This window comes from Pezoporus occidentalis, unplaced genomic scaffold (genome assembly GCF_034315485.1).
Source record: "Pezoporus occidentalis ecotype Australia unplaced genomic scaffold, CSIRO_AGI_Poc_V1 ctg132, whole genome shotgun sequence".
In the NCBI taxonomy this organism is placed as follows: Eukaryota; Metazoa; Chordata; class Aves; order Psittaciformes; family Psittacidae; genus Pezoporus; species Pezoporus occidentalis.
This window is the reverse complement of record NW_026913126.1, coordinates 565,920-578,581: the sequence shown is the minus strand read 5'-3', so window position 1 is coordinate 578,581 and position 12,662 is coordinate 565,920. Positions and strand designations below refer to the sequence as shown.

At 35.5% G+C, this 12,662-nt stretch overlaps 1 protein-coding gene across 1 annotated transcript in view; it reads right to left on the bottom strand.

Annotated features, from left to right (window-relative positions):
* Positions 1–12,662, bottom strand: part of LOC134158723 (dynein axonemal heavy chain 5-like) — a 160,149-nt gene that overhangs the window by 110,971 nt on the left and 36,516 nt on the right. The window contains exons 31-39 of the mRNA XM_062608958.1: positions 11,776–11,912; positions 10,626–10,788; positions 7,266–7,377; positions 6,810–6,938; positions 5,329–5,528; positions 5,070–5,223; positions 2,464–2,730; positions 2,137–2,265; positions 1,532–1,747 (exon numbers count right to left, since the gene is read on the bottom strand). Coding sequence (XP_062464942.1) covers positions 1,532–1,747; positions 2,137–2,265; positions 2,464–2,730; positions 5,070–5,223; positions 5,329–5,528; positions 6,810–6,938; positions 7,266–7,377; positions 10,626–10,788; positions 11,776–11,912 — 1,507 coding nt within the window. The remainder of the gene's footprint in view (positions 1–1,531; positions 1,748–2,136; positions 2,266–2,463; positions 2,731–5,069; positions 5,224–5,328; positions 5,529–6,809; positions 6,939–7,265; positions 7,378–10,625; positions 10,789–11,775; positions 11,913–12,662) is intronic.

Below are 12,662 nucleotides of genomic sequence, written 5' to 3'. Positions count from 1 at the left end.
CACCTGGAAACATATGGGCCTATGACATCTATGATCTGCTTTATATTTATTAGGCTTGGAATCCTGAATTTAGATTTGCAGGCTGCCCTCCATGAATGCATTCTTAGCCTATCAGAGTACAATAACACTATATCTAGGTGAATAGGTCACATCATAATGTTTTATTCCTTGGCTATTGCTCCTTCTACCATATATTACATCTTCAGGTTATTGCATTCATGAACATCTTCAGAACTATCAGTCTCTGGTTTTGGGTACTGCACATCAGCCCAAGCAGTATCTATTCTTTAGCAGGAACAGAAATCTGGAGATCTATCACATCTTCTAACCAGAAAAGGGGTGAAATATAGTGTAATTTTAGATGTTAATTCTAAAGTAATAATATCTTTTGTGACACTAGATTCTGCTACAAAATTCCACAAAATACAAAACTGACTGTACTATACTGACTTATATAAGCAACATCAGCCTCTGTCAGTGATGCTCCTGCTATATGCAATTTAAAAAGCTCTGAAGTTTCAGAAAAAGCAGCTTATATATACTCCTGTTCAAATGTGTAAGAAAACTAGCTTTCTGCAAATATATGCAAAGCCTAAAACACTGTTTGCTGAGAAAAGAGTGCTAAAAACCACTGCAAAACTAACAGAGAACTAAACAAGCTCCATGCCCCCCAAACACACACACACACACACACACACACATTTCTAGTTAATGCAAAAGAATCTTTGTGTTTAGCTAACATATGAACTGGCAAGGACCAAAAGCAGGTTTGTGCCCTTTTAAACTTTGTACAGTGCAGAAAATGTAAAAAAAAATATTTGGTCTTCCCCATAGTCTAGAGTCTCTGTTTTCATTCAGTATCAAAGCACAGCATGGCATTTTTTCCCTACATTAATTTTTATGGTAGAATAGTGTGACTAGTTCTTAGACCAATCTCATTGCATATTCTTGATTGATTTGCAACTCTTTAGTTCACATCCTCTCCTGCCACCTTCATAGATTCAGTGTGAGTAATAACACCTTGGTGTTAACAGCATCTTCTCTCCACATGTTTGAGATTAAACCAGCACCTCCCCAAATGGCTTCTATTCTTTCCCTAAACAAAAAAAAAAGTTCAACACCTGAAGAATCTAATACATTCTGTTAGAGCAGACCAATGCTCATGAAGCACAGCTATTTCCCCAAATTTTGGGAGCTCTTCTTTCTTTCCCAATTAAGTTTTGGGAAAGTAATAGGATAAAATTCCCTATATTCTCTGACTGAGAAACTGTCCCTTCCCAAGACGACCCTGCTGACAGAACAATACAGAAAATCACAGGATTAGGAACAATCCTAAATCACATGTTGGGATGAGGAGGTGTGATCTCAAAACATTTTTATCATTCTGTTTTCCTGCTGGTTTGTTTGTTATTCTGATTACTTAACTAGTATTCTGCGCTTTTTTTTCCTGCACGTTACTTTTAACTTTTCACAATATGCACTGTTCCAAACAATAGTTTTAATTAATCCCCAAAGATTCATTAAGTACTACCTTTTTGTCTGTTTTGGTACTGTTCAGTGCCTTCTCTGCATCTCTGGTCCAGATCATTTGAATTCCCAGAAGTCCTATTTGTGCAGGAAACATTGCCTGAAAGTCATACAGCTTAAATCCTGAATCACTAATAGCCACTGATGCCTGTCTAATGATGGTGTGGATTGTTTTCCTAATCCCATCCAGCAGCTGACCTAACCAGAATTCCACATTGCCCTGAAATAATAAGAAAGTACCTTTAAAGAATCAGTCCATGAATAATTCACAAGGAGAAAAAAACACCATGTGACTTTTTTCCCAGACCTTCGTACTCCCATTTCCCTCTTTGTTATTCTTTCATCTCTAAAAGGCTCCTCTCTCCTTCTGCTCCATTGTCCTTCTAGAGATATGTGATGGATTTGGCAGTTCACATTACTATTGCTGAAAAAACAGCAATCATTACAAAATGACACAAATGTAGTGTCCTTTCTGGCCCTTGCTCTTCTGTTCACATTGAAAAGTTTTCTTTCAGCTTGTCAAGTAACAGCATGATGCCACACTTTTGGTCTCTAAAACATAAATCTACTTCAAATCAAGTCATGAAAAACTGCAATATATTCCATTACCTGAGCTAAAACTGGTTCAATAATATTGACCTCTTCTCCTTCCTGTGATTCAAACAATAAAATCTGGTCGTAGTTTTTTTCATTAAATCCAACTCGGTTAACATTGTCAAACAAACTTAACAAATGTGCCTACAATAGAATCAGAGAAGAAAAAAAAAGCTCCATAAACTGATCTGATATGGCATTCTTACTTTGTCTTTAAATCCTGTATTAGAAGATTCTCTAGATCTTTTCCTAAGTGAATTCCCTCAACTAAATAACAGAACCCTCCACAGGCCTCACTTCCTAATATCGACTGTAAGAACATTATTGTTTTATTATTTGTACCTGGATAGTGTGGGAATCGGATGCTTGACCAAGGATTTCCAGAAGTACAGGGTCAGATACAAAAAAAAATCTTGGAAATATTAACCGTTTCTTTTCCAAATACCCAGTCAGTGATTTCTGACAGATTTCCAATTGTTCCAGCAAATGTGGTAATAGCTGCGCCAAAGTCTCATCTCCAACACAGCACTGCACGATGTTTGATGTTTCATGGGCTCTCTGCATAATTCTCTGCCATGATTTATCAATGTTCTGAAATCTTCTGGCTTCCTGGAGTACATGAAAAATGCATTAACTCTTTCTCATGTTTGTTAAATTCCAAAAATTAAAGAATTCCATGAGACAAAGTAACAGTTTAATACTTCCTTTGCTGATCAAGCCTTCTTTGCAGGACTAATGTATGAATATTTATAGGCATGCTTATAATGATCAGTGCTTATAATGACCAGAGTTCAAATTGCAAGAGAAAGAGTCCAATGGGACAGCTCTAGAAATGTCTTTTACTTTATGTTGGGCATCAAAATTATCCATATAAAAGGATTCCAACACACACCAGGAAACTCAGCAGCCTTCTCAGAAATGACAGTTCCTAATAGTAACACACAATGTCATAATGGCTGTTCCACACAGATTACGAGTAATAAGTTGTTAATGGTAATACCTGACTAACAAACCCACTATAAATAGTCTGAAGCTGCTCCATTTGTAAGGTATGGTAGGTGAAGGGATTCAAATTCTCAGATACTGATAGCTGGGGAATAAATATTTTCACATGATGGGTATATTGACTTTAAACACATTTTCTTCACCTAAAACAATTTTAATGGTAATAGGGTCACAAATTATCTGAGAGCTAGAACTGATATCAAGAGAACACCCAAAGCCATTTACCTGTCACAAGGCAGGGTCATACCCATGCCACTCCTGAAAACCATTATTTAAAGACGCTCAGGGCTGGAGATTTAGAAGCCCCTCCAGGCAATCTTTGCTACTGGTGACTCTGTTTTGATATCCAAGCTTTATCCTTCTTGTGTGTACACCCATCACTTCCCATCACATTCATAGATACAGAGAACACATTGTTTTCTTTCTGCTGAGAGTAGCCCTTATTTTTGAAAAAACATGTCACATCTTCTCTTCAGTTTTTCTTCTCCTTCAAGCCAAACAAGCCTAGTTTGCTGAGTCTTTTCTTGCACATCATCCTTCCTGGATAGTCCCTCATTCTTATCACCCTCCTCTATGTTCTTCCAAATTTGTCTACGTGTTTCTTTAGACAAAACCCAGTATAATATTCTAGTTATCAGTTACTGCTGTTTACACATTCCACTCTTCTGCCTGCATTTTATAAACCAGTAATCTAAAACTCATTTTCTGATACTAAGATGAGAGAAAACATCAAAAGCCTATCAAGATTTATAGCAACTACTGGTTTTCTTCTATCCACAAAGCTTGTTGCACACCCTACAAATAAATTAGATTTGTTTGACAGGTTTTTGCTCCTAACAAATCCACACTGACTGTTACTCATCTCCTTGTTAACTTCCAGATGCTTACAGACAGTTATTTGTTGCAGTATTCATCCAGGAATTGCAATTAAGCCCACTCATCTATCATTACTCCTCCACCAAGCTGTTCCTTCTCCTCCCCCTTTAAAGACAGTCACCACATTTGCTTTTTTTCAGAATACTGGTTCATGTACCATCCTTGCAACAAGTAGCTTTAGGAGTTATCAACTGTGCTGCAGCATTTGTTTATCTGCAAAAACTGCTTATTGATTTTCTGATAAGCACAGATCTCATTAAGTAAAAAAAGTACCATTATCTTAAATTGCATTTAATAAAGCTTTACTTTACTTACAAAAATTAATGTTAGTTTTGGAAATTATAAGCCTTTAATTACAAAAGATGTGGTCAGAAATTCATATTTAAAAAATTCCCAATAATCACATTTTTCTTAAGTTACAGCACTGTTTGATCCAGTGCTACTGAACTGTGGTGTGTTAGAACTGTATGAAAGACTATCAGCAGACACAACAGAGGATGACTTATTCTGGTATTGCTTTCCTGCAGGAAGTCAGATCGTCCCTTAACTGTTTTGCAGCTGCTATCATGGAAGGTCATAACTGCCTTTTGAAGAGTTTGCAATAGCCCACACAGACTAGTACACATGCAGCTGCCCAAGTCTTGCATCATCCCTCTGTGGGACTTCATCATATTTGAGTCCTAGCAAGTACAGCTTTCATAGGGAAAATCTGTCATTCTATTACATAATGTAGAGCCTATAAACATGTGCATCAGGACAAAGGGAATTTGTATATATGGTAAAAGCAGTGAAGCAGTTTTGCACCACCAAGTAGTCCTGAGCCCTGTACTATAATATGATTCACTAACATTGCAAGCTGAGAGGAACATTAGAGCCTGAATTGCAGGCAATCCTGCTCCTGTTCTAAGCAATTCAAACAGACAGACCTCACTCTGGCAAAGCTTCTTCTGAAGTGCCTATGCATTGCCCACAAAACTTAAGTGCATTGGCAAGTAAACTCTGTGATGTGGCTAATCTCTTGGTACAACACATTCCCATTAACATATTGTTATCATACATCAACATACCTGAGGTAGTTGTTTTGCAATGTCTCCACCAACAAACACAGCTTCAAGGTAAATCCAGAGATTTTGTACAGTAATCCAGTTTTCAATTATCTCTGCAGTATTGGTCAACTTCTGAACCCACTGTTGTATGGTGGACTTATAGGGTGCATTATACCTGTGAATGAATGTGAGTTAAAGGGAAAAAGATGTTAATGTGATCATTCTTTACTTTTGCATTTGATTACATTCACACAATATATGCATTTATTAAGTTTTGTACCTATTGCTCATAAGTGACCCCAATACCATGATGCTGTCTTCCACCAAAGCTATTTTCTCCAATGTATCTGATCCTTTCAAAAGGAGTTCTCCTCGAGTTTTGAACTGGACAAAACTGAAAGCATGAGTATTCCATTCACTGATGACATGCTTCAATTTTGCTTCAATATCCTTTTCTTTAACAGAACTGATGCAGATGTCCTGTGTAAAAATTAAACAAGTAAATGACATTTCTCTAAGGCTAATAAAATGCACACTTATAAAGACAACTAAAATTCATTAGCTAGATCCAATCTTCAGTGTAAGTTCTAGCTAATGAAAATATATATGGAAACACATCAAAATTATTATATTACAAACTAGCTTATATTATAGCACTGCTTGTAGCAAACATTTCATCTTCACTAGTACTAGCACCTTATGCATTTGAAAGTTCATTGACTCAGTGAATCTGCAGGCAGAATTTACCTCTCTGTTTGTATTAAAATTTGAAGTCAAATACACCTACTGAGGGGTTTAAGGAAAATATGCATTACCAGTTAAAACCAATACAGTTCAAGAATAGAGTGTACATGGACAACATGACTGCCTGCTTCTCATTAAACACAGTGAGGACTGTCATAAAATTGGTTATTTCATCAGAGACAAAAGGAGCACCTACACAGATTGGACCTCAAATTCACGTTCAGTAGTATATTGGATTCCATCACAGGTTTAATCTTTGAGTGTAAGACTGTAACTCTGAACCTTTCACATGACTTAAATTCTTTTCTGGAAATCTGGACAGCGGAGGTTTGATTTTATGTTTTTGTCTCAACATTGCTCTTCTGTGGAACAAAACAGATCAGGTCGCTAATCTGGAGGGACCACAGATCAAGCTAAGTGACAACAGAACTGAAGTTAGAAACTGTTGGGCTTTTCCATATTTATTTTTAACTATACTTTGTTCTTGCAGAAGATGAGCATAAAGCTAATACACTTGATAGATAATTACTTCCCCAAAACAGAGGGGGCAATAGCTTCATAGTTAGTGTACATTACAGAAGCATTCTCATTGCTCTGTGCTCCTGCAAAGAGATACTTCTGAAATACTAAAGAACCTTGCTCTCCTTCAATCCTATATCCCCGAATTCTACTGTACATGTTCCAAGGATTTTGAGCCCTTAACAGGATCAGACTTATATCAACTATTTTTTCTAAGAAGATACATAAAAGGAAGAAAAAGATTATAATAAGCAGACCCTAAAACAGAAGCATAACAAAACCACATTACTCTTAAAACAATATAATTCCTTCTATGGAAGGATTACTGTAATACCATCTATCTATTTAACCCTTCTTCAGAATGAAAAGGAAATAAACTAACCATCGCTGGTAATACCAGCTACCAAACTCCATTTTTAAACTAGAAACAGTATTTCAAAAGCACAGAGCCCCAGATCACAAGTTATTCATTAAGAGCAAACAGAAAAGTACATGTACCTCAATATCTTCTTTATATTTTAATAAAGGGGCATCCATTATGTTTTTCAAAGAGAAATTTTCAGAGTCAACATTAAAGGGATGACCAGTTACTTGTGCAATTCTTTCCCAGTGTCGTGACTTCATTGCCTAGAAAAGTCCATAGGAATTAAGGAAGATTTTTGCAAATTCTGTTATCTTTAGGAGTAGAATGATCACATACTTTTGCACTGCATGTGTTAAGTAAATTGAAGAGACTTGATTTCCATTCCACTGAAAGTATTAATAGTTCTAATCACATTATGAAGTCTTTTGTTTTACTTTTCTGTAACTAAGCCTAGCTAGATTTTTGCCATAAACATAGCTGCTTTTATCTATAAAAAAAGAATTATGGAAAGCATCTTATAGTCATACAATCTAGTCCTCAAAAGAGGTTTTGAACTGAATCTTATCTCCAAATTATTATGCCGAACATACTTTGTTTGCCATCATTTCAAGCAAAGAACAGCTCTCTGTGAAGTCATCGATTCTCTTTTTTAGGTCTTGAAAAGCTTGCCAGTCCTTCAATGCTTTCGGTAACTTGCGGATTCTTTAAAAAGGACACAAAAAAGGAGGAAATATTTTATTCTGTAAAATCACAATCCACCATTTAATAGTAAAATATCTTCTCATTTTTCAACTAGTGAACCAGTGGACTATAAATAAAAATTCAATTGCAGGTTGGCAACATAATATATAGCTGATTGTTTTTGATCACAGGCATGAAACACTGCTTAAGACAGTAAAAAAAAAAATCACACTAGAAGGTTTTGGTTTCTATTTCATTTAGAATTAAAGGAGGTTAATTTCAAGTGCAAAACTGTGTCTGAACTTCAGGTTTTGGAGTGTCTTTGTTTTACTAAAAATTTGAAAATACATCTGATTTTGTAAAGGGGACTAAGGATCAAACAACATGTATTATTCAAGCAAAATAAAGTACATGCTAAATTAAAACTGACCTGCTTGCAAACAGAAAATTACTTCTGTTTCAATTAAACAAGTCCTATTTTATACCTACTTTGTATGAAAGATATTTAAAGCAATATCTTCCTTTATGCACAATTTCAAGATGAAAAAAAGAAAAAGAAAATGAAGAACATCTTGTACTGAGAACTGTCACAGCCCCACTTGCTTCTAACAAATCATGCCAGTCTTCATCTGTCAAAGCTCTGGACCAAAGACTGACAGCAGTTCTCTTACTGCTCAATGGCACAAATTAAAAGCTGCATAAAATGAAAAAATCCTTCAAAGAAATTCTCCATTTTTCACAGCTCAAAATCAGACAGATCTGTCACTCACACAATGCTGGAGCATGTGTGAATTCTTCATGGCTTGCTGGTAAGAGGTAGATATGAACATATGCATCTTGTCATGGCACTAAAATCACTGTAGTCTTTCACCTTGAATCCAACAATAGTATTAAGTATATAGAGCAAAACATTGTAGAATGGAAAATGATAGTATGCCAAGTATTCATAAGACTTTAAGAAACAGCTCCTGGCTACCTCTGTGCTGGGCACAACAACATTCTTACAAACTCTGCATTAGGCTGGCAATTAGAAATGGGATCTCTTATTCTGGTAATGAAAACTGCTTTATTATTATTTTTTTACAGCTTTTCTTCTTTGCTTTGATCTCAGTAGTATCTTCTAACAGCAAGTTCTGTGAGTTACACACTAAGTTAAAAACCTACTTTATTGATCAGGTCTAAACTTCCTTCTTAAATTTATTGGACATTCTCTTTACACTATATTACAGTACAACATAATGGGAAACTTCTCTCTAGCTGTTATATAAACTTCTATAATACTCTCTACCACATGCATTTTCTCTTACCCTTTTTATCTCCTTTCAAATTGATTTATTTTCACCTACAGCTATATTTGCGATTCTTCTTTTCATGATTCTAGGTTTTCTATTATATTACTATTTTCAAAAGGGGTAGGAAAAAAAGAACATTACAGTAAAGAACTATGCATATCTTTACAATTATGCTATAACACTAACTGCATTTCCAGTATTCCTTCACCTTTCATACCATCATATAATATCATCTTAGTTATTTCTGTGGGTACCCCATGTATACATTGTTTTTTCAGCTTTAAAGAAAATAAATTGATGCAATAATGCTACCAAGCCTGCCAAAGGAAAGATAGTACCTGGTTAGACTTCTATTACAAAAAATATTTACTACCTATTGGTGGTCACCTTGTTCCAAATGTAGTTTGACACATGAGAGGGAAAAAAAAGTCACACATGAAGCAAAAATTGAAGCAAATAACATTCAAAACTGTTGTCACACAATGGCTGCATTCAGAGTTCCATAAGAAGGAAGCATAAAGATAGTCCTACCAACCTGTGAAATATAATTAACTATAGAGACAATGAGGATTATTATTTGAAAAAAAAAAAAGGCAAGAGGTTTTTTTTCAAACTAATGACTAGAAGACAGTTCATTCAGTTTCCCCAGAAAAAAAGTACACTCCACACACTCCTGTGTACATTTCACACTCCTTCAGTGTGTATAGAAACGGATCCTGCTGAAATGATAACACACACAAATTAATATTTGACTAAAAAAATTGAGCACAAGTAAGTTGTCTTATGATTTTCAAAGATTTGGGATGAAATGAAAAACACTGATGTGGTCTCAATCTTTTGAATTTTCACTTCCAAAATGGAAGTGAAATCTCTCTCAAAAAACACTGGAGAATTCAAAATCAAAAGCTGATCAGAACTACTGGTGAAGCAGTGACACAGTGGCTGTTCCAGAAGAGAGGCTCTGCAGAAAAGAGCTCTTGAGTATGAAAGTGATCAGAGCCACTGCATAAAGAGGTGAAAAAAAAATGCTATGCAAAAATAATAAAAGAAGAAAGAAAACAGAGACAGTTCACTTTTTTATTCCAACAGATATGCACCAGATAAAAATCTTTCATTTATTTTCAAACTTTTGCATGTAATTTGATTCTCATGTATATTCAAGAATTCCTGTTAAGAGTAAAACATAGACTGGTACACGTAACTACTCAAAAGAAATGGATGCACAGAATACTTAAGACCTGCATATAGACTCTCCACTTTTGCCTGCAACAAAATTCCCTTTTTCTAGCAATTCCATCCATACACCAGTGCCAGAAATTAGAAAGCTGCCAAAGATGAAACAACTCAAATCCTGTTGGTTCATAAGCCCCTCCATCTGGGAAAAGTAACAAGCTGGCCAAGGAAGTACTGCAGACCCAGCTGCGCTGTTGAAAAACCAAAGGTGCATCTTTACCAACAGCGGAGAAAAACTCCTCTAACTTCAGCAAAGCATGATTTCACATAATAGTCATTTTGCCTGCAATGTGGAAATTATTCCTCTCAAACCTCATAAATAACCCCTCAGAATTTAGTTCGGCTATCTAGCCGTCTTGAAATAACAATTTCAATCCATATAACCATGCAGAAGTAGATAGTAACTTCAAAATTCTAACATCACAGACTGACAATTAACTGTAAACTAAATAACTAAGTAGGTGGATTTAGGTGGTTTCAGGAAATCACCATGCCACAGATTTATGTACCTTCTTATATAAGCTAAAACCTACTATGCTGGTATATCCCAACATGCCTAAAGCGACTCAGACAGAGCAAAGTTCATGCACCAGTCTAAAACTAATGCAGCTGTGCTGAATGCTTGCACAAGCCTGAGCTTGAAATAAACCAACAGATTTTTGCCCCTCAGAGCAATTTTCACAAGCTAATTAACAGAGAGCTGAGAAATAAAAATTGTCTGAACTTTAGCATATAAAAACTTACTTGTTTTGAAAATCCAGGAGTTCGCTGTTAATTTTTTCAATATTTAAATCATTCCAAAGCATTTCATTGTATCCATCAATACTAGCAATAACTGAATTATAAAGACTGTAAAGTTTCTGAAGCATTGAAAGCTCACGTTTAATTTTGTGCAGTTCAGGATATTCTGTTTCAAATTTTAAAATAGAAATTTGTGAGTGTTAATTAAGTACAACAATATTCATGAACATAAAAATCCATGTATTTCTAAACTTGGTATGCAACAAATATATGAAATCAGACTTGCAGTCTTTTACATAGTATCTAGTAAAAGAAACTCTTCCAGTTACTTTATGTAAGAAGATCAGTAATTGTTTAGATTGATGATTTTTTATAAATATTCTTCCATAACAGTAGATGTAATTTTTTTACTTGGGAGAAGATACCAGCCACATCCTTACTCTATCTTCCTCTCGGTAGTTGTAGAGAGGAATAAGGTCTGCCTGAGCCTTCTCTGCTCCAGATTAAACAACCCCAGTTCCCTCAGCCGTTCCTCATCAGACATGTAAGATTGTTTAGTTTCTTTCATATATTTGGGAATTCCTACTTAAATATATTGTGATTGTTGTATATGTCTTCAGAAAGGAAAATAAACTGAATTTAGTAAGTACAAATTGAAGTGTTTAATTTACACCACAGTCTTCCAGACTTGAAATGTGTCTAAAAAAGAGACATCAGGATATTACAAATCAGTTGCACAGCACAAGGGAATTAATTTTATATCTGAAATGTATTTATATCTGAAGCAGGGGAATTAATTTTATATCTGAAATTTATATCTGAAGCAGGGACAACCTGACTACTTTGGCAACATGTTTCCCAAATTTGGACATGGAAGAATATAGACAGGAGATGTGCTTAACTCTGAACAGAACAAGCAAGATTGGTAGGCAGCTGGACCCTGAGATACACCAGCAGTGTGATATTTTTCCACCTGATATTTATATATGTGCAGACAGAGAGCCAGTTTCACATGTCTTTTCATAAGAAAGACAATAATAACATACTGCAAAGAATTTTTCTATAATAAATCCATCACTGAATGCATTCATCAGGACCCATAAGAAAAAATTAATAGCCTAGGATCAGGTATCTGTATCCCCTGAGAAACTACCTGTGATAGGAAGACCAAATAATTCTTCCCCACCAGAAAGAGAGATATACTTCCTCCATAGTTCATCAAATTTGGCTTGGAAGATCTGTAATCTGTCACTTGCTTCATGGGGAGGAACATTCTCCTCACTGGGGCCCCTGTAAAAAACAAACCAAATTCAGTGCAAGTATCATATAGGTTTTACAAGGAAGCACAACAGAACCCAGACCTTACTCACTGAAGAGTATTGAATATTTTCTAACATTTTTTCTAGAGAGTTTCACAAAAGACAATAAAGAGAAAATGGAAAGTATATCCAGTGTCCCAACAGTACATACCGAGTAGTCCCAGAAATAAAGCCCAACTTATTTTCTAATAATGAAATTCATTACCACGCCTCTTACAACCAGCTAAAAAGACCTACAAGCGTTTTTTCTTTTATATATTCTATTACTTTTATAAAATAAGTTTTAATGATTATTTTCATTTACATTCTTAAAAAGGGAAACACAGCTGGTACATATATATAATTGAGGGGTGAAAACTGTAGTAGCTGATATTAGAACCATAATGAAGCACATAATGAAGTAACCCCCAGCTTTCATGCCTGGGACCACTTCTTGGCTGCATCATAATATTTTGGGATGAGAACTGTAAGCATATCATCTTCTGTTGTGCCATGATTATTTCTAGAAAGAAATATAGGCACATGAGCATCAGAGAGGAGTGTAGGCTGGCTGCTCAGCAAGGAAAATGGAACCAGGAGATGAAAGCAATTAACACAGTCAGCAAAGGCAGCTGGGTCAGAGTCCTAGAGTAGATGTGCAACAAAAGCAGGGCAAGCCTGGGTGTGGTAGTCAGGTTCAAATGAGAGTCCACATCTTTAGACAAATCCACAATGATCACAC